This window comes from Strongylocentrotus purpuratus, unplaced genomic scaffold (genome assembly GCF_000002235.5).
Source record: "Strongylocentrotus purpuratus isolate Spur 01 unplaced genomic scaffold, Spur_5.0 spur5_scaffold_4, whole genome shotgun sequence".
NCBI classification, from domain to species: domain Eukaryota; kingdom Metazoa; phylum Echinodermata; class Echinoidea; order Camarodonta; family Strongylocentrotidae; genus Strongylocentrotus; species Strongylocentrotus purpuratus.
The window spans coordinates 10,710,216-10,736,060 of NW_022145610.1; the positions used below are offsets into that span (position 1 = coordinate 10,710,216).

Here is a 25,845-nt window from a genome sequence, read left to right on the forward strand (position 1 = left end):
GAGAGCCAAGTTCATGCATGAAAAACCTGGGATAAGGCATTAACCCTCCACCGTCTAGTCCCTCTGATGTGACTTATAACTGTAGGTCCCCTGGTTTCTAAGCAGCAGACACGCATGAACAAACAACAAGCATTAGTTTTCGCGGCATTCCATATCGAAGTGATATCATTATCTTTCCACATATTGTTTTTAATACTGGGGCCCGCCATTTCAGGCTATACTTCTGCAGTTGAAAAGCTTCAAATCAAAAACAGAATTTACTAAAAGTGGATTGGTAGAAATGTTTGATTTAGTTTGGAGGAAGTTTAATAATTGATTCTATCCGACACAGTACTTATGATCACCAAATTTATTTGTTTTTGTTGCAGAAAGGATGGTTATGTCTTTTTTATAATTATGTGTGATTTATTTATTCCACTTCTATTCCTTGGTTGTTTTGTCATTATATCCAATACTTCGTCAGAGACACATATGCATAGAAAATATTAATGCTATAAATCATTGGTTATGTATTTCTCTAAATTTACTTATTTTTATTTCCTTTTTTTCTGACCAAAAAAATAAAAAATAAAAACAAATAAATAAAGGAGAGAGATAAAGAAAGCAGAAATTCAAATATGAAGAATTGCACTTTGAGTGTACATACATGAATGAGGAATATTAAGAGACTGAAAATAGAAAAAGAATAATTGTGTATGGATTTATGTCTTCCACTGTAGTAAGTCACTTTGCTGTAGCATCGTTTTTGCATCAAATGCTAGATACACAGAATATTAGAATATATTGCAAAGTATATAGCTCCGTTCACACATGTGTGCACAATGCACATTTGGGCTTTTAGAGACTGGAAGCGGGATACATGTACATGAGATATGTGAACTGAACAAATTGCAATTCTTTTTGAGAAACATCTATTTTTCATCATAGTTGATGTCCACACAGAATCATTCAGGGGGGCGTTTCACAAAACTTGTCTTCAGTGACAAATGATAGCTTTTGTTATAAGCTACTGAAATCCTTGCTTCTGATTGGTTATCGGCAGATTTGTCACTGATTTTTGTCATTGGTCATTGAGAAAAGGCTTTGTGAAACGGGTCCCTGGTCATATCGCAAGGTAGATGAATCAATTGCTTTTGCGTGATGGTAAAGCAAGGAAGAATAGTAACTTAGTTTGGTATACAAAATGCAAAAGGCCAAAAATGAGGGAAATGTATTTTGCTACATATTTTGTATGACACGCTATGCATTTTGCAGGAAAATTCAGACTGTTTGTACAGGGTTTGAAGATTGAAGATAGAGAAATGATGCTGTTTTTCCTATGAACAGATTGATATTCTACATGATAAAATGTATGTGTTGCATAAGATTGAATACATTATAAATACCAGTACCGCTATTGAGATGCATCTTGCCTGTATGTTTTTATCGTCAGAAACCAAAGTTGAGACATTGTAAAATGATAGAATTTAAGCCTTATGAGTTCAATTGTTTGGTGTGGGAAAATGCTGAGTTATGATGCGAGGTAAATGAAGCCTTATGAGTATGAAATATGTTGGAATGTTTTATTGTGAATATTGCAACATTGCCAACAATGGTTTTAGTTAAAGATCTTTTGTAGATATTATGTTGTAATAAAACATGTAACAATTTATTTCAGTAATTTAGTAATGTAATACACGCTCCTTTTCTGTACAAATCATTGGGCTTTTTGCCATTTATTTGTTGTTCTGAACATTCATTGTTTGTTATTTAGCGATGACTTATTTTCTTTTTTTATCAGCACTCAACTGTCACCTTAAGCCAAGTTGTGACATGATGCAGCAAAATCACAGTGGTTTTTGAATGACGTATTAAAAGTGTAATACGCTTTATACATTTCCGTATCTATAAGTCTGCTTTAAACAATATACATTTTGAAAAGCTGATAACTCGGTCCAAAATTCGGTACACTTTATGAATAATGGCAAAATCATCGGGCATGAGTGATTTTTATTTAAAATGTAGCATTTTTGAGAATCTGAAATACAGTGATATGGAATTCAAATGTTTTCTTGTACAATATTCAAATGATGTATACTGTATCAATCTTGAGATATAAATGTACCTCTGTTTATTAACTGTATTTTAAACAATGCACACCCTAGTTTGCAATAATTTGATGGACTCTTAAGATAAAATGAATTGAGTTTAGATATTCTTTGTCAATAGATCATTTTGATATTGTATGTTCATAGCCAGAAAGGTGTTACATCTGTGTTTAAGATACTATGTCCCTTTTGCAGCCAACCTCAAATGCTGTAGAACTTTGCAGGAATTATGAATATGTCATGTATGTCCTATCTCTGAAATTTAAACGTTAGCAGTGTCCTCATATTCAAATTATGCAAGGAAAACCGTTTACTTGCTAGACTTCACTGTCAGACACTATTGAGTGACTGACTGGCTTTTTCTTCTTTGGTAATAACATACATGAAAAGAGTTGTAAAGAGTACATGACTATTTGTCTACATCAATAACCCACTTTTTGTGATGGCCAAGATTAAACTGATTGAATCTTTGCGCAGCATAAAACGTATGACCATTCGGTACAATTGTCTGAAAATCAAGACTATTACTACTGGGCTCTATAGCCCTAAAGTCGATTTTACAACTAATAGTCATTATTTTCCCACTTGAAGACATTTTCAAGCCCCACCTTTTTTAGGGAAGTTCTAAATTAGTATTATCTTTCAAATGCAGTTGGAATTTAACTTTTTCATTTTTTTGGCCTGCAAATGGGACATAGTCCCTTTAAACTATATGAGTTAACACCCTTCTGTCTCCAAACAGATGATGTATGTACATGTAACTTGATTTGATATTTGTTTATATTTGATATGATTATGATGGTGTTGCAAGTTTGAAAGACTGTCATTTATTGAAGGACATTTAAGAATTGAGATAAATGGAGGTTATAGAACAAAATTGATATATACTATTGTGTATGGTTAGATATTTGATTGAATGGTTAGTTTTATTATATATTTTGTAAACACTATAATGAAACATTGCCTTACCAATACATGTAAGTGCTTGATAAGCTTCAAACTTTCTTTATAAATGTTATATAGTTATGGTTTAAGCCTTCAAGCCTGTTCTTCAACTTTCTGTTAAAGAAAGTTCCCATGTGTCTTAAAAAGATGAATGCAACTTATTACTTAAAATAGATTTCACAATAGATATTATTGCATGTGCTAACTATTTGTATTGAATGTAGTTTGGTAGATTGAATCATTATGGTATAGTCTTTGTTTATGTTTTAGAAATGGACTAATTTAAGGTATGTAAGTTCTAACATGTAGCTGTGATTCTTTCCTTTTTAAAGATGCAGATTATACTATAAAAATTGTGTTTTCGTTTTAAAGATTACTTGATGAAGCATATAATAATCAAGTAGACCTACAAATCAACCAAAAATAGGAATGATAACATTTCAAAATTATACACACAAACAGTCTATTAATGAATTGCATGTTGCATCATTTATCTCATTTATTTGATAATATTTGGTTTTGTAATCATGTTGAGTTCACCTCAACTTGTGGTTTTAAAGAATCTGCTTACATATATACAAATGTGTAAAAATATTATTTTATGGAATAAGGGAATGCTGGGTGCTGAAGAGGCTTGTTCAGATATGATATTTTATGTGTAGAAAACAAAAATGCAGTGGCTTAACAGCCATATCTGAACAAGCCTTAGGAGAGGAAAAACGTCTTTAGTAAATCGTCTTCTCTGAATGCAAGTTAACATTTATTTACTACAACTCATTCATCATTGTGAAATGTTCAAATCAACTCTAAAAAGAGTCGTTCTAAATACTTAATTGATATGTAATGCTGCATCTTGGTTAAAATACTTTGTTTGGATAAGTAGAGTAAGTAATAAAATCAGAATTCAACCTTGATATTTGCTAGAGATCAAGGTAGTTGCCATTTTTTTTTGTAGGGGTGTTTCAATCAGCAATGAGATAACAGTTAAATGTTATGTTTGTATTGTATTGAGCAATGCTATATATTTTGGTGCAAATTAATATGTGATGAAAACACTGTTGAATTTCAAGTTTGTTCAAGATTTTAAAAAAGGTTGAGAAGTGCTTGTTTAGAGTACTTAAAACATACATATGCACTGTATGTGGAAACGTTGACTATCCCAGTCCAGAGTTTGTTCTAAAACCAGAAAAGAATTAAAATTAGAATACAATTAGGGCCTACTGTGCAAATATTCACAGCAATTGTCTAAACTGTATCGTTGCGTAAGATTCATAAGATGTTTGATTGAGAAATCACCCTTTACTTGTCCTGTTGTCGTAGATCATTTTCAAATCTAGAAATGCATCACTCTTGATGGTTTTGGTCAAACAAAAATAGGTCATTTACTTAGCTTGTTTGAAGTTATGTCAAGTTTCCTAGAATTAGAGCTAAGAAGTGCAATCTTTTCACATTTAGTGAAGCAATAAAAACACACTTTTTGCCAGTACTGTAAAAACAAAGAGTATTATTTGTGTATTTATTGAATTGTGTGGGGATTATGGACCGATGGCCTTTATATAGAGAGGTGGCCACTAAGAGGAGAATTGCTGTTTGGTCTACAAACAGTTTTCCTAATACCTAATTAGTCTATTCCAATATGGTCTACACCAATCAACCCCGTCTACTATCCACATGGTCTAATGATGGTTTTCTATACTTGGTGTAATGACCATTTAGACAAACTGGGTATTGGACCGACTGGGAATAAGAGTAAATGAGCAATAGACCAAATGGGTATCAGACTCATTGGAGATTAGACAAAATGGAAATTAGACCAAATGACAATTAGCCTAAATGGTCCAATTAGACCAAATGATCAGCAGACAAAATGTTCATTAAACCATATGGGTAGAAGACGGGTTGGGTGTAGACCATATGGGAATAGATCAATTGGATAGTAGACCAAACGGCAATAAACCCACTAAGACATGTATATTGATGTAGCAATATTTCGATGGTGGCTTTCATTTTCATGGAGAAAGAAAAAAGGGTGCTTTGAAATTTCAGGAAACTTGCACAAAGACTTACCTAATAATTTGAGACAGAATTAAGGGCGTTAACTATTTTAATCTGATGTTAGAAAATGCCCTACTGGCTCTCACCACACACCCTTTTTGGGGGAGGGGGGGGGGGTAGTTCACAATATGATTACACACCCATAACCACAGGTTTTTCCAAAAAACCCTGAACTAGTTTTAGCCATAGGTAACAATCACACCCTTTTCTATTTTTTTCTAAAAATTACGCCCTAAACAAGTTTAATCCTCTCAAAACATTTTTTGAACACTAAACTTTTAAAATAAATCTCTAGTCTAAAAAGGGTGCCCTGAATGAGTTTTGGCAAACAATTAGAATTTAGTTTTGCAATTAGTTTTGGAATATGAATGCTCCCCCCTTTTCGGTCCCCGGATCAATGTTATGTTTGTTCAATTTACATCTCAATAATCTGTCTACCTTGGAAAAATAATCTTTCCTCCAAATTTCAATAAAACCATGCGAATGAGTCGTTTTTTATAAGTTGTAGGCCTACCATTTTTGTCTGAAAATTAAGGTAAATGAGTGACGGCTATTAAAATATCAATACTTGCATGGTTGATAGGCCTGACGGTTAACATTTGTTCTGTGATTGAATCACCTTGCTCCATCTATTTGAACTTCAAACGGCACTTTAATACTCACTCTATTACCAGCACTATACTCGTCGGGAAAGTTCAAACTAAGTTTAAAAATGTCAAAAGTATCAATCTCACTTTTAATATCAAAGCAACATTATTCTGCCTGACGCCTATGTTGACAAACATAATTAATTAGACAAGGGAATTATTACCCGCTTCCCTTAAAATATGCATATTTTTCTGTAAGATAAAACTCATTAGAGTCCCCCCCCCCCCCCCCCCCTATGTTTCCACTGTCAGTCCCATTTTATATCGCTCTTTTTTTTTTGTACCTGACTGTAGGCCTAGCTGTTTTGCGGCTGGCTATCTAGGCTATCATGTATATACTGCGTATTATGTGCAAACGTGTAATTGATGGAGTCAGACCTGGCAGACTACATGTACTACTGTTTGTTTAGGTAGCGACGGGAACGACCGTTCGAGCACCAACATTTTTACTGGAAACAATCGAAAATGGACCGTTGATTCAATCAGTAAAGAGGTATATGATTGATTACATATAAGTATCGTCGAAAATCTTGGAAAAATGGAGTTTACATTCAACGTTAATCATCTTTTTGGTGAAAGTATTGCAGTTGTCGACAGAGATCTGAGGCCGTATCGCACACACTCTCATGGGTGAGTAGACAGCGGGGCGGAGCGGGCGTGAAATATGTTGCGAATGTGCTGTGTGGGTTCATGCATAGGCCTAACGTTATAGCGGCCTAATTGCATTGTTCAACCTCGTTTTCCATTGACAAAAAAAATAAATGAGAATAGACCTTGAATTCATACTGTCAGTACAATGTCAAAAATCTTGAGGTGATAAATTCTTCGCTTTTGCTTGTTAGAGAATATTTGGACCAAAAATGGCAAAATCTGAAACCCTGATGAAATTCTGAAGTCTGACCCGTACCCCCACCTTTTTTTTTATGATGGAATTTTTTTTAAATCTTGGATTTGCACCTGATGTTAAACAAAATTAACTACCCCCCCCCCCCCCACGCCTCCCAGAGAGAGAAGGAAACAAATTGTCTCTCCCAACACTATGTTTTTGTTATATTGATGTAGAGTCTACAGGTGTAAATGTTTTACACACAAGCTGCTTTAAACTCTGATTTTAAGCGATAAACTTTTAATATGATTCAAAACAAAATCGTCAATATTATGAGCCGACAAATTTGTACAATAACATACTATATATGACAGATTCGTCGATTTATAATAATGCCGACAAAATGTACAGTTAACAGCTAAATAATTCATGAGTAGCCTTGCCAAGTTTTGTACATTTTGTAACCATTCTCTACTGGAACTGGGTGGTTCCTGCATTACATACTGTACATTTACATAGCCATTGAATAGACCTAGACACTATATGAGTATTCATTTGTCATTGCAACGGGTGAAAATTGATTTGTCCAAATTTATTTTTCTTGAGAATGTGACACATACATCTAAAAGTAATCGACAGTGGCCCTAGAATTAAACCAGCCCACCTTTCAGTCTTTAGTTATGAAAAACACAAAAAAACATTGAATTTACAATGGTGTACATGTATGTCTGTATGAATAATTTAGTTGTTAACTGTACATACACTGTACACCTGTACAAATGTAAATGTAATTCCATCAATGGGATCTCAAACAACCTTGATCACATGACATTGTCACATTTTTGCCCTCAGATCCGAGGACCACCAAGCGAATCTGGAGAAGGTTATTGATCAGATGGGGATGGCATCATCAAAGGTAGTGTATTCCATCACAAATTTGTTTTCACAATTATATTTTTTAGTAGCTGGCCTGTAGTGACAGATTTCATATGATCTTATTGCACCAACTGCAGTTCTCCAAACTGGGGGAAGCCAAGCCAAGAAGAAGAAGCTTATAAGACAGGTTCTAGAATCTAAGCAATCCGACTGGTCAATTGAAATCATGTGGGCGTGCATTTACATGACCATGTACATGTACATGTACATGTACATGTATACAGTGTACATGTATCTCCTTTGTGAAAATATGTTTTTGTTAAATTCCATGAAAAAAAAATGAAATTTGAAATTGAAACTTAATTATATGTTCAGCATTGATTTAAATATAAATGTATCATCATATTTCTTCAGAATTGGTGAAGCATAATGTTATTATGTTAATCTGTCCAACAAACATGTACCTCAGAAGTTCAAAAGTTCAGTTGGGGGGGGGGGGGGATAAGTCTTAGATTTGTATGAATCCTTAGTCTGGATGTGGATCACAATATGTTGCAAAAAATTGATCTTTGTCTATCCTAGAAAGTAGAAACAATAATAGAAAACAAATTGTATTGACCTTTTATTTACCATCTGAACTTCTCTTGAACATGGTTCATATATGGTGCATTAAAGTTAAGTTTGAAATTAAGATTTCCTGTTACATTCATATACATGTACAATTGTACAGTACATACAGTACATGCTCCATGAATATAAAGTACATGTACGTGTAAGAGTTATGATGTTTCTGTATTACTTACTGTATATTTTACTTATACACACATGCCAACTGTTCAGATTAAAGAGGAACATTCCTCTTTTTGGGAGAAGATAATTATCATTTTAATGCAGGTGTTCCTCTTCCTGTACAAATTTGTCTGTAGTATTGAATAGGAGAGTTAGGATTGTTCCTCTTTTTTTTTTAAAATAGCATAATTTGTACAGATTTCTGATTTTCAAATGTTGGCATGTATGCTTATATCTCTCTTGTTTGTATGTATTTTTGTTTCATTCTAGGCCCAAGGTTTAAAACATGTCATCACCACGGCTCGGAGATTACGTTTTACAGACAATAAACTGTATGTTGTCACAGATCCCATGGCTAATGGGTATGTTCAAACTCTTTATTTTTTATTGTAAAGTACGTTAAATTCTGATTAGGTGAATAAAAAACTATTTATTTTGATTTTATTTGTGTGCTGTGAGATTTTATGAACATGAACATTGTAAAATGATCAAGCATTTTGATGAAAAGGATTTAAGATGATGCGGGTAAGTATTCTGAAAACGATGTTGTATTTTCATGTTTGTTTGTAAAATAATTATTGTAACAAATATACATTAAGAAAAGTCATTTTGTTAATGTTTGCAAAATGCTTTCTGCAAATGTGATGAATAGTTATTATGACAATTAAACAAAATTTTCTCAAACATGAAAAAGAAAACATCATTTTCAGAATATAGCCATATACTGCAGGTGTGCATATCGGGACATACTGTACATGTATGTTTCCTTACATGTATTTGTGACTCAATTTTCGCCTAATTGATGAGAAATGCATGCCTCAGAGAATCCAAGTGCAAACACAAAAGAAGAAAAAAAAGAAAGAAATGGTTCAAAATACAGAAATGCACTGTATCGATTGCATTACACTTTCTATTCGAGTCAAAGAAGGACAAGGAACTCTTCCACGTATTGATGATGCACTCTGCATCACTTGATGAACGCATCACTTTGGAGTTAAGGCCTAGTCTCTGCTTGCAGACACATAACGCTCTCAACGGAATCAGAATACTGAGCATAGTTTACATGTTATGTGATTAATCAGTACTTACAAGAGACCAATGATTACCAAAAACGGGCAAAAAGAGTCTTTTTTTTCTGTAATTTGGGGGTTCACATGCTGGTGTTTTAAAATATCACCTTCAAATATCCTTTCTGTTTTTGCACTGTAATGAATTGGTTTAAAATGACTTTTGAATGGTTACTTGAGTTGATCCACAGAAGCCTGGTTCTGATATGATGTGGCAAAATAGAGGCCCTTTTTATGATGAATTACAGTTTAATATGGTTCAAATTTCTGTACCCAATATTAAATACAGAGCTCAGTGAATACACGTATGCGCAGGACTTTTGTTGGTGTTTACATGTAAAGCAATCAGTATTTTATTGCGCCATATCCGAAAGAGCCTTTACCGGGAAATGTACAGTATGTGCAGAAGTTAAAGCTGAGTTACCTTCTGAAAAGGCCTTTACATGTATATTCAATCATTTTCTCATAATACTCTTTGATGGCTAAGCATTTGAACATTTCATATAATATGGGGATGTTTACCTCTTTCAAAAGGTACATGTACACTGTATATGTACATACATGCACATGTACCGGTATACAATATTTTGTTTAAGACCCACATGTACACTGTACATGTATACAAGTCACAATTTTTGTCCATATTTTATGTAATTCTATACATCTCCACAAACATGCAACATATATATTTGCATCATTGTAAACTCTACAAAATTGCATATAGAACTTTCTATTTCAATAACAAGAACGGATAACAATTAACAATACATGTAGGTCTGTTTAGTAGACTACTCACAGCTAGTCTTGCATGCAGGTTGTCACGCTTGCATAGATTTTGTGACACGAGTCAGAGGCCCACCTGTATAGTATAGGGGTAACTTATACAGGTCAAGTGAGCTCGCAGTTCAGGTGCATAATGCTAAATAGATTAAAGATCACTCTTGTGAAACATATGGGTTTTGACAAACAAAAGTATGAATTAAAATATGAAGGGCACAGTTTTGTGAATTGTCATATAATTCAGTTCAGTTCAGTTCAAAGTATGAATTAGAAGAAAAACAAATAAAATTTAATATTACATATGTCATATAAATATGTACTGAAAAGATGGTCAGTGCTGGTTATAAGTTTGTAACTTGTACATGTAGTAAAATAGTCATACATGCATAGTTTATTGCATAATATAGCGTTGCTAAACTTTTATCAAGATAAACTCTGTGATCTATATTTGGAACCAATGGATAGGCTCTGTTATTACTCTGCGTGAAACGTTAAAATGTCTCTGCTACAGTGTACATGTTTTACAACTTGAACTATCATGGCCAAACTGACTCAATTTCATTGATTTTTATGTCCATGGCCCTATCTGTAGCATTGATACAGACACTTTCTCCATTGATCCTTTAATTTACCTTCATGGATTTAGTAATTAAGCATCTACATGTATGGCTACACGTACATGAAATGTAGTACTGTAGGTAGATTAAAATAAATGAAATTGTATGCCATCCCATTCAAGTGAATACATGTACATTTGTAGGTCATCTTGTACAGGTTCATATTCAAACGTTAGAACTGTACCGTAAGTAAATGTACATGTACAGTTGTACATGTACATGTAGCTGTGTGTTTATAGTAAAACGACCACCACCACCACAACCATCATCATCATTGTCATCATAATTATAATATTTTTCATCATCATAATCATTATTATTGTTGAAGTCATTATTTTATCATCATCATCATCATCATCATTGTCAAAGTCATTATTGTCATCATCATCATTATATTTATTACAATAATAGAAAACGAAATTTGAAAAAAAAATGGTTAAAGCTTCATGTACGCAAGCTACATGTACACTGTATGTACATGTACATGTAGCTAAAATGTACAATGTAAGTTGTAGAAGCCTACAGAAGGTCACAGAAATGTAGATCAATGCTTTAATGACATCAATGCTTTAATGACATCATTTAATGTCATTGAATTCAACACGGCAGAAAAAGCAACAGTCACACTAGAAGTCAATTAGGGCTCTATCAAAGTGAATTAAATAGATAGAGCTCTAATGATAAATGCATTCGTTTGTGGATGGATAATTGGTGAGTCATTGATCTAGATTCATGCTCATCTGTAGCTAATGACCTTCTGAATTTATGTGCAATTAGAGAGCCATCAGAAATGATTAAGGAGACAAGTATTAGGTGCATAATTGTACAGTTTAATTCCATTTTATAATCATGACTGAACCGTATGTGAATGTTCATGAATGTAAATTTAAATACCTGTTCATGCATTTAATGTGTAATTGTAAGGCCTATTATATTTGTAAAAGTACTTAAACCATAGCAAGACAGCATCTTCTTTTATTGAAATTTGTGCAGTATCTTTTGATCCAGAATGCTAGGACTCGTACACATTATACAGAAGTAGGAGCAAAGATCACATAATTTTTAAAGTCCATTTCCAATGCTGTAATGAATTAAGAACGATTTAATTGTAACTAATCATTATAAAAATCTTTTAATTGGTAACACAATGTAAAATATAAATCACTCTTTTGTGTACAAATTGACAATTTTTCAATTAAATTTTACAATTTTTGTATAAATTCAACTTTTTCGAAACCATGATTGAATGGAAAATAAGATTAATTGCTCTCAATTTGAGTAGGAAAAATTACTAATTTTAGAAAATAAAAAAACTCTGAACTGTTGCATTAAAAATACTTGGTAATTATGCAATTTGGTATCACTTAGAGTAAATGTGGAAATACGCCACTAAAATCAATTTCACTATGGAGTTCAAGTGTAAGAAAAAACCTGTTAATCTAGGTCTAAAAATGGCTGACATTACATGACTTAATAACATATTTTTTTCCTCCAATTTTAGTGAACTTGGAGCAGTGGTAGGCATCCTGAAAACAGGGAGGAAGAATCTATTCGTTCTTGATCGCCATGGTAACCAGACAGAGATGCAGCCTATCTGCGTCCTGGATTTCTACGTCCACGAGTCGTGTCAAAGGAAGGGATACGGCAAGAAACTCTTTACACACATGCTTCAGGTTAGTATTATGAAGTGGTGAAATATGATGATGATGGTGATGTTGGTGATGATGATGATGATGATGATGATGGTGGTGGTGGTGGTGGTGGTGGTGGTGGTGGTGGTGGTGATGATGATGATGATGAATATGATAATGATGATGGTGGTGGTGGTGGTGGTGGTGGTGGTGGTGGTGGTGGTGATGATGATGATGATGGTTATGATGATGATGATGATGATGATGGTGGTGATGATGATGAAGATGATGATGTAGGTGATGATGATGATGATGATGGTGGTACATGGTAATGATGATGATGATGATGATGATGATGATGATGATGATGATGATGATGATGATGATGATGATATGATAATGATGATGGTGGTGGTGGTGGTGGTAGTGATGATGATGATGATGATGATGATGATAATGATGGTGGTAGTGGTGGTGGTGGTGGTGATGATGATGATGATGATGATGATGATAAGATAATATGATGATGATGGTGGTAAGGGTGTTGGTGATGACATACAGATGATATTTGCAATTTTTTATTTTTTAATACCTATTTTATTTTTTTATACAAATATTACTGTAAAATAGGAACATTCTGGTAATAGAAATTCAAAATTCATTACATCAATTACTTTCATCATCACCACATCCTCATCTTTATTTGTTCATACATACCTACATACATGTACACACTCCTTCATCACTACTTTTATATAATTTTTCTTCAAAAGGAAGATTCTTGTATTTAACACCAAAAGAAGTTTAAACAAAAATAGTATGTTCCTTAAAATATGTACATGTACATCTTTCTTTCCATTTTGTACAGGCTGAAGGCGTGAAACCACATCACCTCGCAATAGACCGTCCATCACACAAGTTCCAATCTTTCCTTATGAAGCACTACAGGCTCAGAGCTACAATTCCTCAGGTAAGATTCAGCAAATTCAGCGATCAGGCCATTAAAAAAACAAAAATCATGTTTAGCGTCCCTGTCTGTTTCCTCTTTGGGGGCCGCCTTCTTTTTTTTCTTCTTTTAATTTTTTTTTTTTTAATTTAAATTTTTTATTTTTTAAATTTTTTTTTAATGGAAAAAAAAGAAGAAAAACATACAGCTAAAATGATCTATTTCTGATTTTGAAATAAAAATTTTAAAAAAAGGGCCTCCTCCTCCTTCCTATTTTTCAAAAATGCAGGATGCTAAACATGTTTTTTTCTTTGAATGGCCCTATACTCTTTTCACACTGGTTTTGCTTAACCCCGTACTTTGCTTAGCCCCGTACTATCCTTAACCCCGGACTATTTTTTTGGCTTTTCACACTCGCTGTTTTTAGTCCCGTACTAGCGCCTATTCCGGAATAAGAAAATTCCCGCTGTTCTCACTGCATTTCGTTAACCCGGATATCGTGTATGTTATGATTGGACATACCTCGCATCTGGCCAGCTGCGATACGCTCCATTGCGTAGTACCGGACTATTTTTCGTTTCTGTTCTCATTCATTTGCTTAGCACCGCAATTGCGGGGTTAGCAGGAGTTAGCACCACAATTGCGGAGTTAGCCCTGCTATTTTGCAGGGTTAGTTAACCCCGTACTATAGGTGGGGTTAGCCAACTTTAGCCCACTTTGGTAAAAACCAGTCTGAACAGAAAGTGGAATATGCTTAACCCCGTACTATAGGTGGGGCTAAGACCCCCCCCCCCCCCTTAACCCCACCTATAGTACGGGGTTAAGCAAAATATTGCCAGTGTGAAAACAGTATTAGCCTAATAATCAATAAAGGTGGTGTACGTGTCCCTTTTGCATGCTGATCATGTGTGTGAATCCTATGGTAAACAAGAGATTATAGATAATACCATCTAAGAACTCACCAGAAAAGATTAGAACTGGCAATTGCCTTTATGTGGAATTATATCGACAGTTAGGAATTTTTGCAAGGCATGTAGAAAATAGTCTGATTTTCAGACCCTTGTACCATATGGTTGTGTGTTTTGTGCTGCGCTAAGATTCAATCAGTTTTATTTTGGCCATTACAAGAAGTGGGTTATTGATGTAGACAAATGCTCATGTACCCTTTACAGCTACAGTGAGTATTACCAAAGAAAAAAAGAAGTCATTCAGTCACTCAATAGTGTCTGACAGTCTAGAAAGTGAATGGGTATCCTTGCATAATTTGAATACTAGGACACTACTAACGTTTAATTTTCACAAATAAGACATACCTGTACGTGACATATTCATAATTCCTGCAAAGTTCTGCAGAATTTTGTCTTTGTTTTCTTGTTTTTTCTTTCTGCATATGGCACTCTACAGTTATTTTGTTACACAGATAAATTTAAATGTCTACAAGTACAATACTCCCTACTGCACATACATGTAATGTACATACGATTGTGAAATAATGCTTTAACAATGTTGGTGTGTATAGACTTCTAGACTTCCTGATTCTTCTTTGTCACATACCAAACCAAGCATGTATAATTACTGTCGAGCTTGAGACGGTTTGCAACCACAATATTTTGTTACCCTGGCTACTATGCATTCATGTATTGTAAAGTGAAGGCCTTTCAGAGTTAGACTTTTCCCTTGTAAACAAGTTGACAGTAGAAAGACGGGCAAGATGATATTAGATGGTTCCTCATAGAGAAATTCTAAGTACATATAGGGTTCATACATACTGTACAGGTCAATTTGTAAAAGTTGATTTAACTGATATGAATCTTAAGCCCCTACAGCACTATAGCTACTTGCTCCCTCTATATAGCAAACAATGCCTACCGGTAAACGGTGCCTGTTGGTCTCCCATGATTCTCTTTTTCTTATGTTAATTGAGAGTTGATTTGATGAGATGACCACCTGTCACTGACCTTGCAGGGAGGTCTAATCCCCCTAGCCAAACTAGTACAGACAGGCTTTAATATCCTCATAAATAATTACTCACTACTGCATTAGCTCCATATATATTTTCTTTGCTGGTTGAAGCTAAAAGTATACTAATAAAAAATTCTCTCTTTAATTATGTGGGATTCTTTTGATGTTAAAGCATCTTATGTTCATCCAATAGTATACATGTATGTTCATATGATAGCGTAATGCATCACCTGATCTTATAATGGTTATGTTAATCATTGGGACTATGGCTCCAATCCATGACATACTGTATGGAAGTCCGACATGGGAGCCCTGAGTGCTTTGTCCATATAATGCCCTTTATTTAATACCAAGGCTTTTTCTTTTTTCATTTTACAGGTGAATAATTTTGTAATATTTGAAGGTTTTTTCAACAACCAACCAGAGAGCAGCTACTGCAGGAAGAGGGCCATGGGTAAGCCCCCTGTCCCCCCTAACAACAGACTAGGTGAGTAGCAGGGATGGTGTATGTAGAGGGGAGGGGGAAGAGCGGAGGAAAGAGGGGGGGGGGGGGTTAGAAGGGGAAGGTAGAAGCTCTTGGATTTAGAAAACAAGATAGATAGAGAGAGAGAGATATATATTATGTTCCTTTCTGAATGTTCCAATGTTTTATCAAAATGCACTGGGCTGGCATACAAAAAGTGTAAGATTATGTAGATGAGGGAAGTGATCCATATGTGATTGGGGGGGGGGGGGGGGGCAGGGTAGTATATAGATGACAGTAATTGCATACTGACATGTTGACAACCAGAAAGCATTCACTCCTATCACTTCCCATCAGACGATAATGGATGCCAGAACGTTTAACTCCAGAAGGGTGTTTAACTCTATGTTACTACATTCTCGGCCAGCAGAAAAATCAAAAGATGCATAGAAGCAGGGAGCCATTTAGCTCTGGAAAGCCCCTAAATTGCTCTGGTAAACTGCAAATCAATCAAATACCTACATATCACTGTGAGAAAATTGCACTTTTACTACACCTGGGCCCGTTGCAGAAAACTTATCATTGATGGTAACTTTGCCATTAATGGTAACTACCTTGGAAACCATGATTTTGATTGGCTGTTGAGTCCTGTTACCATGGTAGTTGCCATTGATGGCAAAGTTACCATCAATGTTAAGTTTTATGCAACGGCCCAGATCCTGAAAAAGCTCCCACAAACAGAATAGTACTTTTTTACACTGCCCTCAACAGATGATTCATCATTCAAAGGACCCTGTGCTTAATTTCATTTCATTTCTTTTCTCTATGTATTCCACCATCTCTTCCCCCCCCCCCCAATCCATCACAGTCCACCAACCCTCGCCCACAACGCCCCATCGCAATGCTACCTCATCGGGTGTGTGGGGCCAGGGGACCAGTCCGTCCCCCGTGACGGCCAGAAAGAGGGACAAAGAGGTTCTGAGGGATGTCATACCGCCCTCTAGAGGTTCGTCAAGTGGCTCCAACGATGGTGTCGCTGGTTTAGAGCTGTCAGGGTTGGAGTGAGTATCTCAGATTCATTGTGTTTTCATGTGTACATCCATATTGCATGATTTACATTTACATGTAATACAGTGAAACATGTATATAAAGATCACTCAAGGGGAAAAGGAAATATGGTTTTTATAGACAGGTGGTCTTTATGTACAGGTTCCTGTAGTACAGGACTTAATGAGAAAATATATTCAAGGGAAAAACATGTGATCTTTATAATTGGTGGCCTTTCTATACAGGTGGGTCGCTAAAGCAGGTTGGACTGTAATATGCAAGATATCTGTTGAAGTTGTTAACAAGTCATGATTTATCCATAATCAAAATTGTAGAGATGTCAATTGCCTTTCTCTTATACCTGGAGAGCTTTTTTCTGGATTGCAAGCTAGAATTTTTCTCTTTTTGTTGTTTCTCTTTCAGATGATTTCTTTCACATTTAAATCAGATAGAAAAGAAGAAAAAAAACTTTAGATTGTGTAAATGTATTGCAATGTATTAAAATTAAGACTTGCATAGGTGTTATGCTATGGTCACATTACCCAAAAGTAGCCTGCTCGGCGGCCGAGCGGTGAGTTTTTAACCAATTTTGCCCGGCGGCTGCCTGGCCACCGAGCGGCGGCCGCCCAGGTACCGCTCGTTTTTAGGGCATCGCTCGGTCGCCGCTGAAGTTTTAGCGCGGAGTTAAAATTTGGGCGGCGCCTGCTCATTTTTCACTCGCCGCCCAAAATACGCTCGGTGCCTGGGCGGTCGCCGCCTGGGCACCGACCTAATTGCTGAAAATGCTTAATTCCAGCAGCGACCGAGCAGGCTACTGATCGGTCGGTCGCTGCTCTGATTTGTGACCAAAGCTTTAGTTACGTACTCTTATGGAGTAAATTTTGCATCATTTCATCATACATGTTGATTCAAAAGTCTCTAAAGGGATTTCTTTACAATTGAAAATTGGGGCTGTAACTGTTTAGATAACTGTAATAAAACAGTGTTTTCGCAAATGTTGTTCTACATATCTATACAAAAGTTTCCTTTGACAAGTTTTCATTGAGAAACACTTTTCATAGCAACAAGATAAGATCATGGAGATGGTTCCTGTGTAACATCTCCAAACATCATTTTGTTATGTTCCTATTCTTTATCAGGATATCAACCCGGGGGATGGGAGCCCAGGCTAGTAGCTACAGCAGGTACGCCCAGAACTCGACCCCGCCCGTTGGTAGGACAGGTAGTGCAGGGAGTAGGCGTAGCTCTTTCACCAATTCACCCATTGCGGGCAGTCCTTTACAAGGTAAAGACATGTTGTTCTTTTGGAGCAACAACCTAGATAACAATATGACGTTGGGCCAAGATCACCATTTTTTCACTGATAAACAGTGAATATTGGTTGGCTGTACAACGTTTGGCCAACAACATTAGCTAAACGTTGGGCCATGGCACATGGTGGGATAGGTTTGGCCCGACGTTGGCTGACATCAATTTGTCGTTGTTGAGCCAACGTTGGCTCACCAGCCAAAAAGACGTTGGGCCAACGTAACAGCACACGGCCCAACGTCGTATTGCTATGTGGGAAGAGTAGATCACCTAAAACGTGTTTTTAGAAGAAAAAAAAACATACAAAGGTTTCAGTATATTTATGTTTAAAGGAAACCAAAACCTTCATACTAAGTTACTTTTATTGTAAAGTTTAAGATATTTGAAAAATATCAGTGAAAATTTGAACAAAATCGGGCAAGGAATAAGGAAGTAAGAGCTTTTTGAAATGACTAGTCACTAGAGGGCTGTATTCAATTTGATGACATCATCTGTGGACAACTCTCCATGCCTTTTGTACATCAAATTTCATGTTTTTCCTTCTTTCTTGTGATTGAGATAATGTACTCCCCTGAAAGCAAGATATAGAATGCAAAATGATATTCTACTTCACATGTTATGAAGTCGGACCAAGAACACAAATAAATACGAAGAAAACAAAAAAATGGTGAAATTTTATGTACAAAAGGCATGGAGAGTTGTTCACAGATGATGTCATCAAATTGAATACCGCCCTCTAGTGACTAGTCATTTCAAAATGCTCTAACTTTCTTATTCCTATTGACAAAACTTTGTGTCAATCAATATGATGATTCAGTAGTTACACTATTATAATAATGTATTAACACTCCTGTGACAGGCTTTTCTGTGGGTGAGCAGAATCGAAGGAACTCATTGGACAACCCCAGAAGAGGAGTCGCAAACGGCAATCAACCCAATACTTCCAAAGTGAGCAGTAGCCCACCCCCTTTTGGCCACATCGGTGCCTTCTCTACGTACAATAGCCACCTTCAGACGCAGTCCAGAAACGGCCATCTCAAAGTTTTGCCAAACAGTACTCCGATCACGAATAACAGGTAGGGAGTCTTTTGTTCAGCTCTGTCTATGAAAAAAAAATAATTTGGGGTTATGCGCTTAACCAGGATTTCATTTTAGGGGGGGGGCGGTAGTGAGCACGCAAAGCGTGCGAATCACTTACAGGGTGCAGAGAGGGAGGAGTTTCCCCCCTCCCGCGCGAAGCTTTGACGTTTCATTAAATTATTAGAGAAAGAAGACGATTCGTTTTACCGTTCTCGACTCTAAATCCTTGTCTGAATTCAGTTTCCCCGCTCCCGGTGCAAAGCGCGGAAGCTTTCACGTTTCATAAATTATTAGAGAAAGAAGACGATTTGTTGTACCGTTCTCGACTCTTAATCCTTTTTCTTCCTACGTCCTCTTCCTTTCTTTTTTTTTTTTTTTTTTTGCCGGCGTTTTTTTTGGGGGCTATCGCCCCCACCGCCCCCGCCTGATGCTTGGTGATGCTAATGGAGAGGATAGGAGTTCTTGTTTGTACATGTAGATTGCCATTTTAAAACTTACTCAGAATTTAGGGGTATGTGTTCTGTCAGTTTGACACACCAATCTTCTGGCTCTTGTATTCACCTAAAAATCTTATCTAGGATTGCAGCATCCTGTGCTAGAATATTCCTTTGCCTGAACCATGTGAACATGAATTTCAAAAGCTACTCATGTATATGTGGACTTCATGAACCTGTTCATAACTGGGCCCTGTCTTTTAAAGAGTTGCGATCGATCCAAATCAATCGCAGGTTTGCAGTCCCCTATCTCTAATATGTACATAGTTGCGATATCAACTCCTTATAGGACGCGGCCCTGGTCTTTTGATTGAAATGTTATCCTCTTATATCTTTCAACAGTCTAATTAAAGATCAAGCTATAATATTTAAAATCATTTTCCAAATGGGATTTATTCAGAAATTGATAATTTTTCTTTTCTCCTGTCTTCTACTTCAGACTAGACAATCAGGTAACATCAAACACGGCGCCAACGTCTAACAGCCAGCAACAGCAGCAGCAGAACTCCGCCCACAACCCCTCAGGCAACTATGTCATTGACTACACGCCCCCTCAGAAGGTCATGCACTCTTCCTGGAATGTGATGGGGATTCCCCCCAGCGGCAAGACCAGGGGAAGCCCCAGCAGCAATCAGAACAATACCCCATACAAGGGGGGAAGCCCCGCCTACCAGCAGAGCCCCGCCCAGGGTCAGGGTCAGCAGGGGAGCCCCACCAAGCAGAGTCCGGGGTACAGGAACCAGCACTGGAGCTCCAATGGGATATTTTGACGAAGGCCTGAAGGTGTTGCCGTGGTGGGTAGCAGAGTAACAAACTTGTAACAAATTTGTGACAAATGTGTGACAAATAAATGTCATAACATGTAACAAACATATTATAGACACGTATTCGATTGTGTTGCAGGTGCGTACCAAGCAGACTACAAAAAGTTTTGCCAGTGTGTAACAAGCGTGTAGCTGTCGTGCTACAAATGTATACCAAACATGTCACAAACATGTAGCACATGTGTAACAAATGTGTACCACCATGTCACAAATGTGGCACAGATACATGTGACAGCTTGTAACGCCATGTAATGCCTTTGTTCCACCTGAGTTGCTCAAGTGTGTAACAAGTTTAAAAACATGTGTATCAACCATGTTATTTGTATCAATTGGCTACAAACATGTGGTAATCAATTCAATTCAATTCAATCCAAACTAGGTTTTATTCAAGACTTGTCAAAACGTCCAAAGACTAAAAATGCAAGTTTACAGAATTGGTCTTTTGCATATCTTCAATCATATTTGAGCCCAAATTCTCAACATTTAAAACGACATTCCTGACAAAAAAGTTTACATATATATACATTTTTTTTCTTCAAGGGGGGGGGGGGGATTACAAGTACATGAAGGTTTAAATTGAAAAAAAGATGATGCATATTTTTATCCTCTAATGGGAACAAAGAAATCTGTTGCACCTTGTATTTTATTCTGTTGATATCTGATATGGAAAAACAAACAATTTATTAGCTTTGACTGTGCATACACATGAATTGTATAAACAGCTGTAAAGACTGATAAGTCTTCTGCAAAACTGTCTGATGAGAACAAATATATAGCAAAGCTTGTGTGTGATGTTCTTGCGAGATCTATTTTGCTAAAATCAGCTTGCAGTTCGTATTCCAAATTAGCTTAAATCAAGTACTTCATGTGCTCTCTGCAGATATACAAGTCTTCTTTTGCAATCTACTTTTGTACTTAAAAACGCATTCTTCTAAATGTACATATACATGTATGATATGAATCATTATATTTTTGTGTATTTTGGTGGCTGTAGTACAAATGGCTTAATTTTGTGTCCATATTGAAGCTACAATGTATGTGTAGTATACTCATCTGTTTCATCTATTTATTGTATACTTGTGTGTTTCATCTAGCTGTTCAACACATGATCTAGCGACGATTGCTCTGTGGTTAATCCCATGCACTAAGCATACTCCTAACTTACACCCTGGACCCACATTGTACCTAACCCTTACCCTAAACCTAACCTTAACTCCATTGCAACTCTTATCCTTACCATATGTCTCAGAAAAAATAAAATCTTGGAGCAATTGTTGCTGGATCAAAAGTTGAATCATCATATCTTCTATCGCTAGTGCTCTTAGATTTCAGGGAAAAAAGCATTACTTACCTTACCTCTATATCTAGTCTTCTCCATTTCAAGAATGTAGTCGCTTTGTTAAAGATAAGCAAAGAGAAAGAACTACCGATGAAATGCTAAAACTGGTAATGATTGCTTTTAAAGTTTGAATGAAAATTGTTGTAGGGTGAACGATAGGTTTTGCTTCATGTATTCATGCTTAATAGTTGTGATGGAATCATCACAAATTATATTACTTACTGGTATTAAAATAAAAGAAGGTCATCAAATCAAAGAAAACTTGAAGTTGTCTTTAGAATTACAGATTACTCCAAAATATGATGTCTTTTTAGTACATTTTGCAGTGGAAAACTGCTCAGTATTTGAAATTGGGGTATATGGTTTTACTGCTTGAGGTCACAGATATTGATTTAAAAAGAAGATTTAAAAAAAAGAAAAACAGAAAAGCAGGGTTTATTAATGCCAAGGTTACATATTGTATCAATAGTATTCGTTTCGTTGGGTTCATAGTAAAACCAAATTATATATATATTTTCTACAAAAGAACTGTCTTATTTCATATACCCTAATAGAAATTAAATCAGAATATATCTATTGCCAAGATGTCAACAGTCTGTGTTTGTATGCCATTTAGTGGAAAGACATTTTAAGATACAGAATTTCAAATAAATATTGAGGGAAGACTGTGCTGCCATTTCTGTAATATTCTGAAAGAAATATGATTAACATGTCTCTTTATATACATGTATTCTATATCTCTAGAAATCTGCCAAATTATTCAGGAAGATAATTATTTTTATGAAGTTCTGCTGATGACAGAATAGGTATTCTTCTCGGAGTATTAGCATTTCTAGAGGATAAAAATCTTAAAGTTTTCTACACTTTCATATACATTCATACATTTTATCAGTATTTCCTCAGGACCTGACTCATGAAAAACATTTGTATCCAATTGATATATTTTAAAAAGTATCATCAGGTTTCATAACAAGATGTGTCGGCACTTTGAATACTGCCATGAATTTTATCTAACAAAGGCCCATATACATAACATTGCAATGTAAGAAGTGATTAGGAAGGATTTAGAGTTTTTAATCAAAATCTAGTAGATTGTGATACATGTACATGTATGTTATCCTAGATACATTTATATAATTTGATTTGTAGATTTTTTATATACATCTGTACTTGTATACATTGTTGAAACTATTTGGTAAAATTATTGACTGAACTAATTAAAAAAAAATGACATGTAGTATGTATATTTGTGTCAATAATAACATATGACAATGCTGATTTTCCTTGAAATTACTTCTTAAAGTTTGCTTGAAGCATTCTCTCTTAAACTATATTATAATATATTTTATTTTCACAGTAAATTACTTTGTATGCAACCTAACTGACAACAGAGAGTTGTTAAATAGAACATTTTTAAATATTTTTTTTTCATTCATAAATTTTGTATGGATTAGTAGGCAATGGGCTGACAGCTGCTTAATCATTTCTGTTTGTCCAAATCTATTTTAGTTGAGTGTAATGATCAAGCTTATTTTGTTTAATATTTTTTTAGAGGTTGTGTTTGTGTTCATATTCGTCACATAGTGATGCCCAATAGCTTAGACATTATTTGCCTGTTTCTTAGTGGTGTATATGCAATGTGCTGGTAGTTAAAAAAGCCTATTTTCCTTTTCATGCAAATTTCTCATAGTTTATTTAATATATGACATGTGAATCTAATAAATATATGCATGTATAAATAGTTGCTGGCATAACAAACACATATGTAAGAGATAGTATTTCCCCAGACTGTACATAAATAGCATATGGGTGTGCAATATGTTTTGAGTGCTTTTAAAGGTTTTTTTTATTATTGCAAATGTTTAGAAAATATAGTTTGATATATTTCTTATGAACTGTAAATTCATAGCTACCAAATCTGGTGTGCATAGTACAATTTTGTTTTTAATTTGATCACATCTAGATCATTCATTACAAAGAGAAGGCAGAGTTTTGGAAAATATATTTTGACTGCTTTTTATATAAGTTTTATTCTTATTGCAAATGTTACTATAATATAGTTGATATATGATCTGTAATTCTATGACTGCCAACCTGGTATGCATATATTGTAATACAATTATTGTTTTTATTTGATCACATTAATAATATATAATTTAATATAAAACAGAAGGTTAAGTTTTGGAAAATATGTTTTAAAAGGATTTGTGAGCTTTCTAATTCTTTGTGTGTGTTAGTATTAAAGGGAGAATATCCAGTTGAAATGTCCTCTGACAAGGGTTGCTCTTCAAACGCCCTCATGTTTGAAATATGATGATAAATAGCTGAAAATTTTGGGGTTTTTCATGCCACTTGTGTGTGTGTAGTCCCATATACCTGTTTCTTTGTGCAGTGCACACAATTTTTCAGCAAGTTTGGATAAATTTCTATTTATTTTGATCAAACAAAACCATACAGGATACATATTAAAGGAGCTACACAAAGAAAATTCACTAACAACTTATCATTAGAACAAATTACATATGGATGGAAAGATTTTCTCTTGAAAAACACGAATAATTTGCTGAGAAATCATATAGATATCATGGAAAGGCGTGCAATTTTTCAAGACCCTTCTTAGACCCCCAAGCACCCCCGAACGTAAGCCAAACACACGAGGGTAGCGAGCTCTGAATAGTGACGTCACACACTGGACAAACGGCTCGGTACCGGAGTCACGCGTGTATTAGTCTGCAGCTAGCCAGCCGTGTCCCATGTGTGACGTCACAAATATTGACGCTCTACAAAGGACCGCTGAAGGCAGAAAATCTGGATCTCAAAACTAACATTTTTGAGAGTTGATTACTGCTGGCCCCTAACATATTTTGAAGAGGAGAGTTAGGCTTCCCCTTCGCAATGATATGAGTTTTGCATCAATTCAAAACACTTTTGATTCTTTGTGTGTCTACTTTAAGTATTTTGTACTACATAAACAATCTTTGCCAATAGGCCATTTTCGTAGTAAAGTTTAATGCATACGTCTTCGTGAAGTGCCTCAAGGCAACTATTTAATTCAAAAATAATTAATATTGTATTTTTACAGTCAGAATGCAAAATGCATATAGTTTATTACCTTTTGTTAGGCAGGGCAAGTCATGTTTATCCTACCTGGCAACTACTTACGTAACATGCAATTCGCATTCTGACTATTGAAAATTTAGTTGTTTATAACAGGTGAATGAACTAATTTGTAATGAAGCAATTGACAAAGATTTATGCATTAAATTTGATTACATTACAAAAAATGGTATATTGCATCTAGTCAGGATCACAATGTAATCGCACGACCATGTTTGTATTTATTTATTTTAATTATTATTACTATTTAAAATATTAACACTAATGTGAATATCAGCATGAGTGCATGTTCTTATTTTTTACTTTTATACACTACCTTAATATCAGACAGCTCTAAAGTAATAAGCTGAAAACATTAAAAAAACGCATCTTAAAATCAAGGTAGAATATATGTTCATGATATCTTTCAGGGTGGAGGGGAATATAAAAGTACTCGGTTGGTACAAATATTTTCTATTTTACTGGAAACTGGAATATTTAAAAGGTATTTAACATGATATCCAACCATTGATTTGTAAATTTCTTTTTGCTTTGACCAAAATTTGTGTGTGCAGGATTTTGCTTTCAAATTAAAGATTTTGGTTCTCTTTTTTAGAAAGAAGAAATGAATGATCACATCTATCCTTTATTTGGTATTGAATTTTACTGCTCAGTAAAGTAAGGAAGGACAGTGGAAATGGAGAGAGAGAGAGAGAGAGAGAGAGAGAGAGAGAGAGAGAGGGAGGGAGGGAGAGAGCAGGCGCGGATCCAGGATTTCTTAGGGGGGGGGGGGCCAAATATTGGGACGTATTGGTGACCAGCAGTGACATAATGCAGGGAGATGTAGGGAGGGGCGAGTTTCCCCCTCCCTCCTTTGCAAAGCGCGGAAGCTATATATGACGTTTCATTAAATAGTCCAGTAGACGGTACCATAGACCATGTACATGACCTGGAAAAGTTTATAAG

General features: G+C 35.4%; 1 protein-coding gene across 1 annotated transcript; it reads left to right on the top strand.

Moving 5' to 3' along the window:
• The first annotated feature begins 6,133 nt into the window (after positions 1 to 6,133).
• On the top strand, positions 6,134 to 20,960 carry LOC115929226 (alpha-tubulin N-acetyltransferase 1-like). Its single transcript, XM_030997809.1, has 10 exons — positions 6,134 to 6,364; positions 7,413 to 7,476; positions 8,496 to 8,587; positions 12,191 to 12,362; positions 13,189 to 13,290; positions 15,607 to 15,715; positions 16,560 to 16,752; positions 17,878 to 18,023; positions 18,906 to 19,122; positions 20,060 to 20,960. The coding sequence occupies exons 1-10, from the start codon at positions 6,273 to 6,275 to the stop codon at positions 20,388 to 20,390; spliced, it is 1,518 nt and encodes a 505-aa protein (XP_030853669.1). The 5' UTR covers positions 6,134 to 6,272; the 3' UTR covers positions 20,391 to 20,960.
• The last annotated feature ends 4,885 nt before the right edge of the window (positions 20,961 to 25,845 follow it).

Excerpts from the sequence above, each read along its gene's own strand:
- LOC115929226 (XM_030997809.1), top strand. The coding sequence starts at position 6,273 with ATGGAGTTTACATTCAACGTTAATCATCTTTTTGGTGAAAGTATTGCA. Across the intron at positions 6,365-7,412 it reads TATCGCACACACTCTCATGG|ATCCGAGGACCACCAAGCGA; the intron begins GTGAGTAGACAG and ends TTTTGCCCTCAG. Across the intron at positions 19,123-20,059 it reads ACTCCGATCACGAATAACAG|ACTAGACAATCAGGTAACAT; the intron begins GTAGGGAGTCTT and ends CTTCTACTTCAG.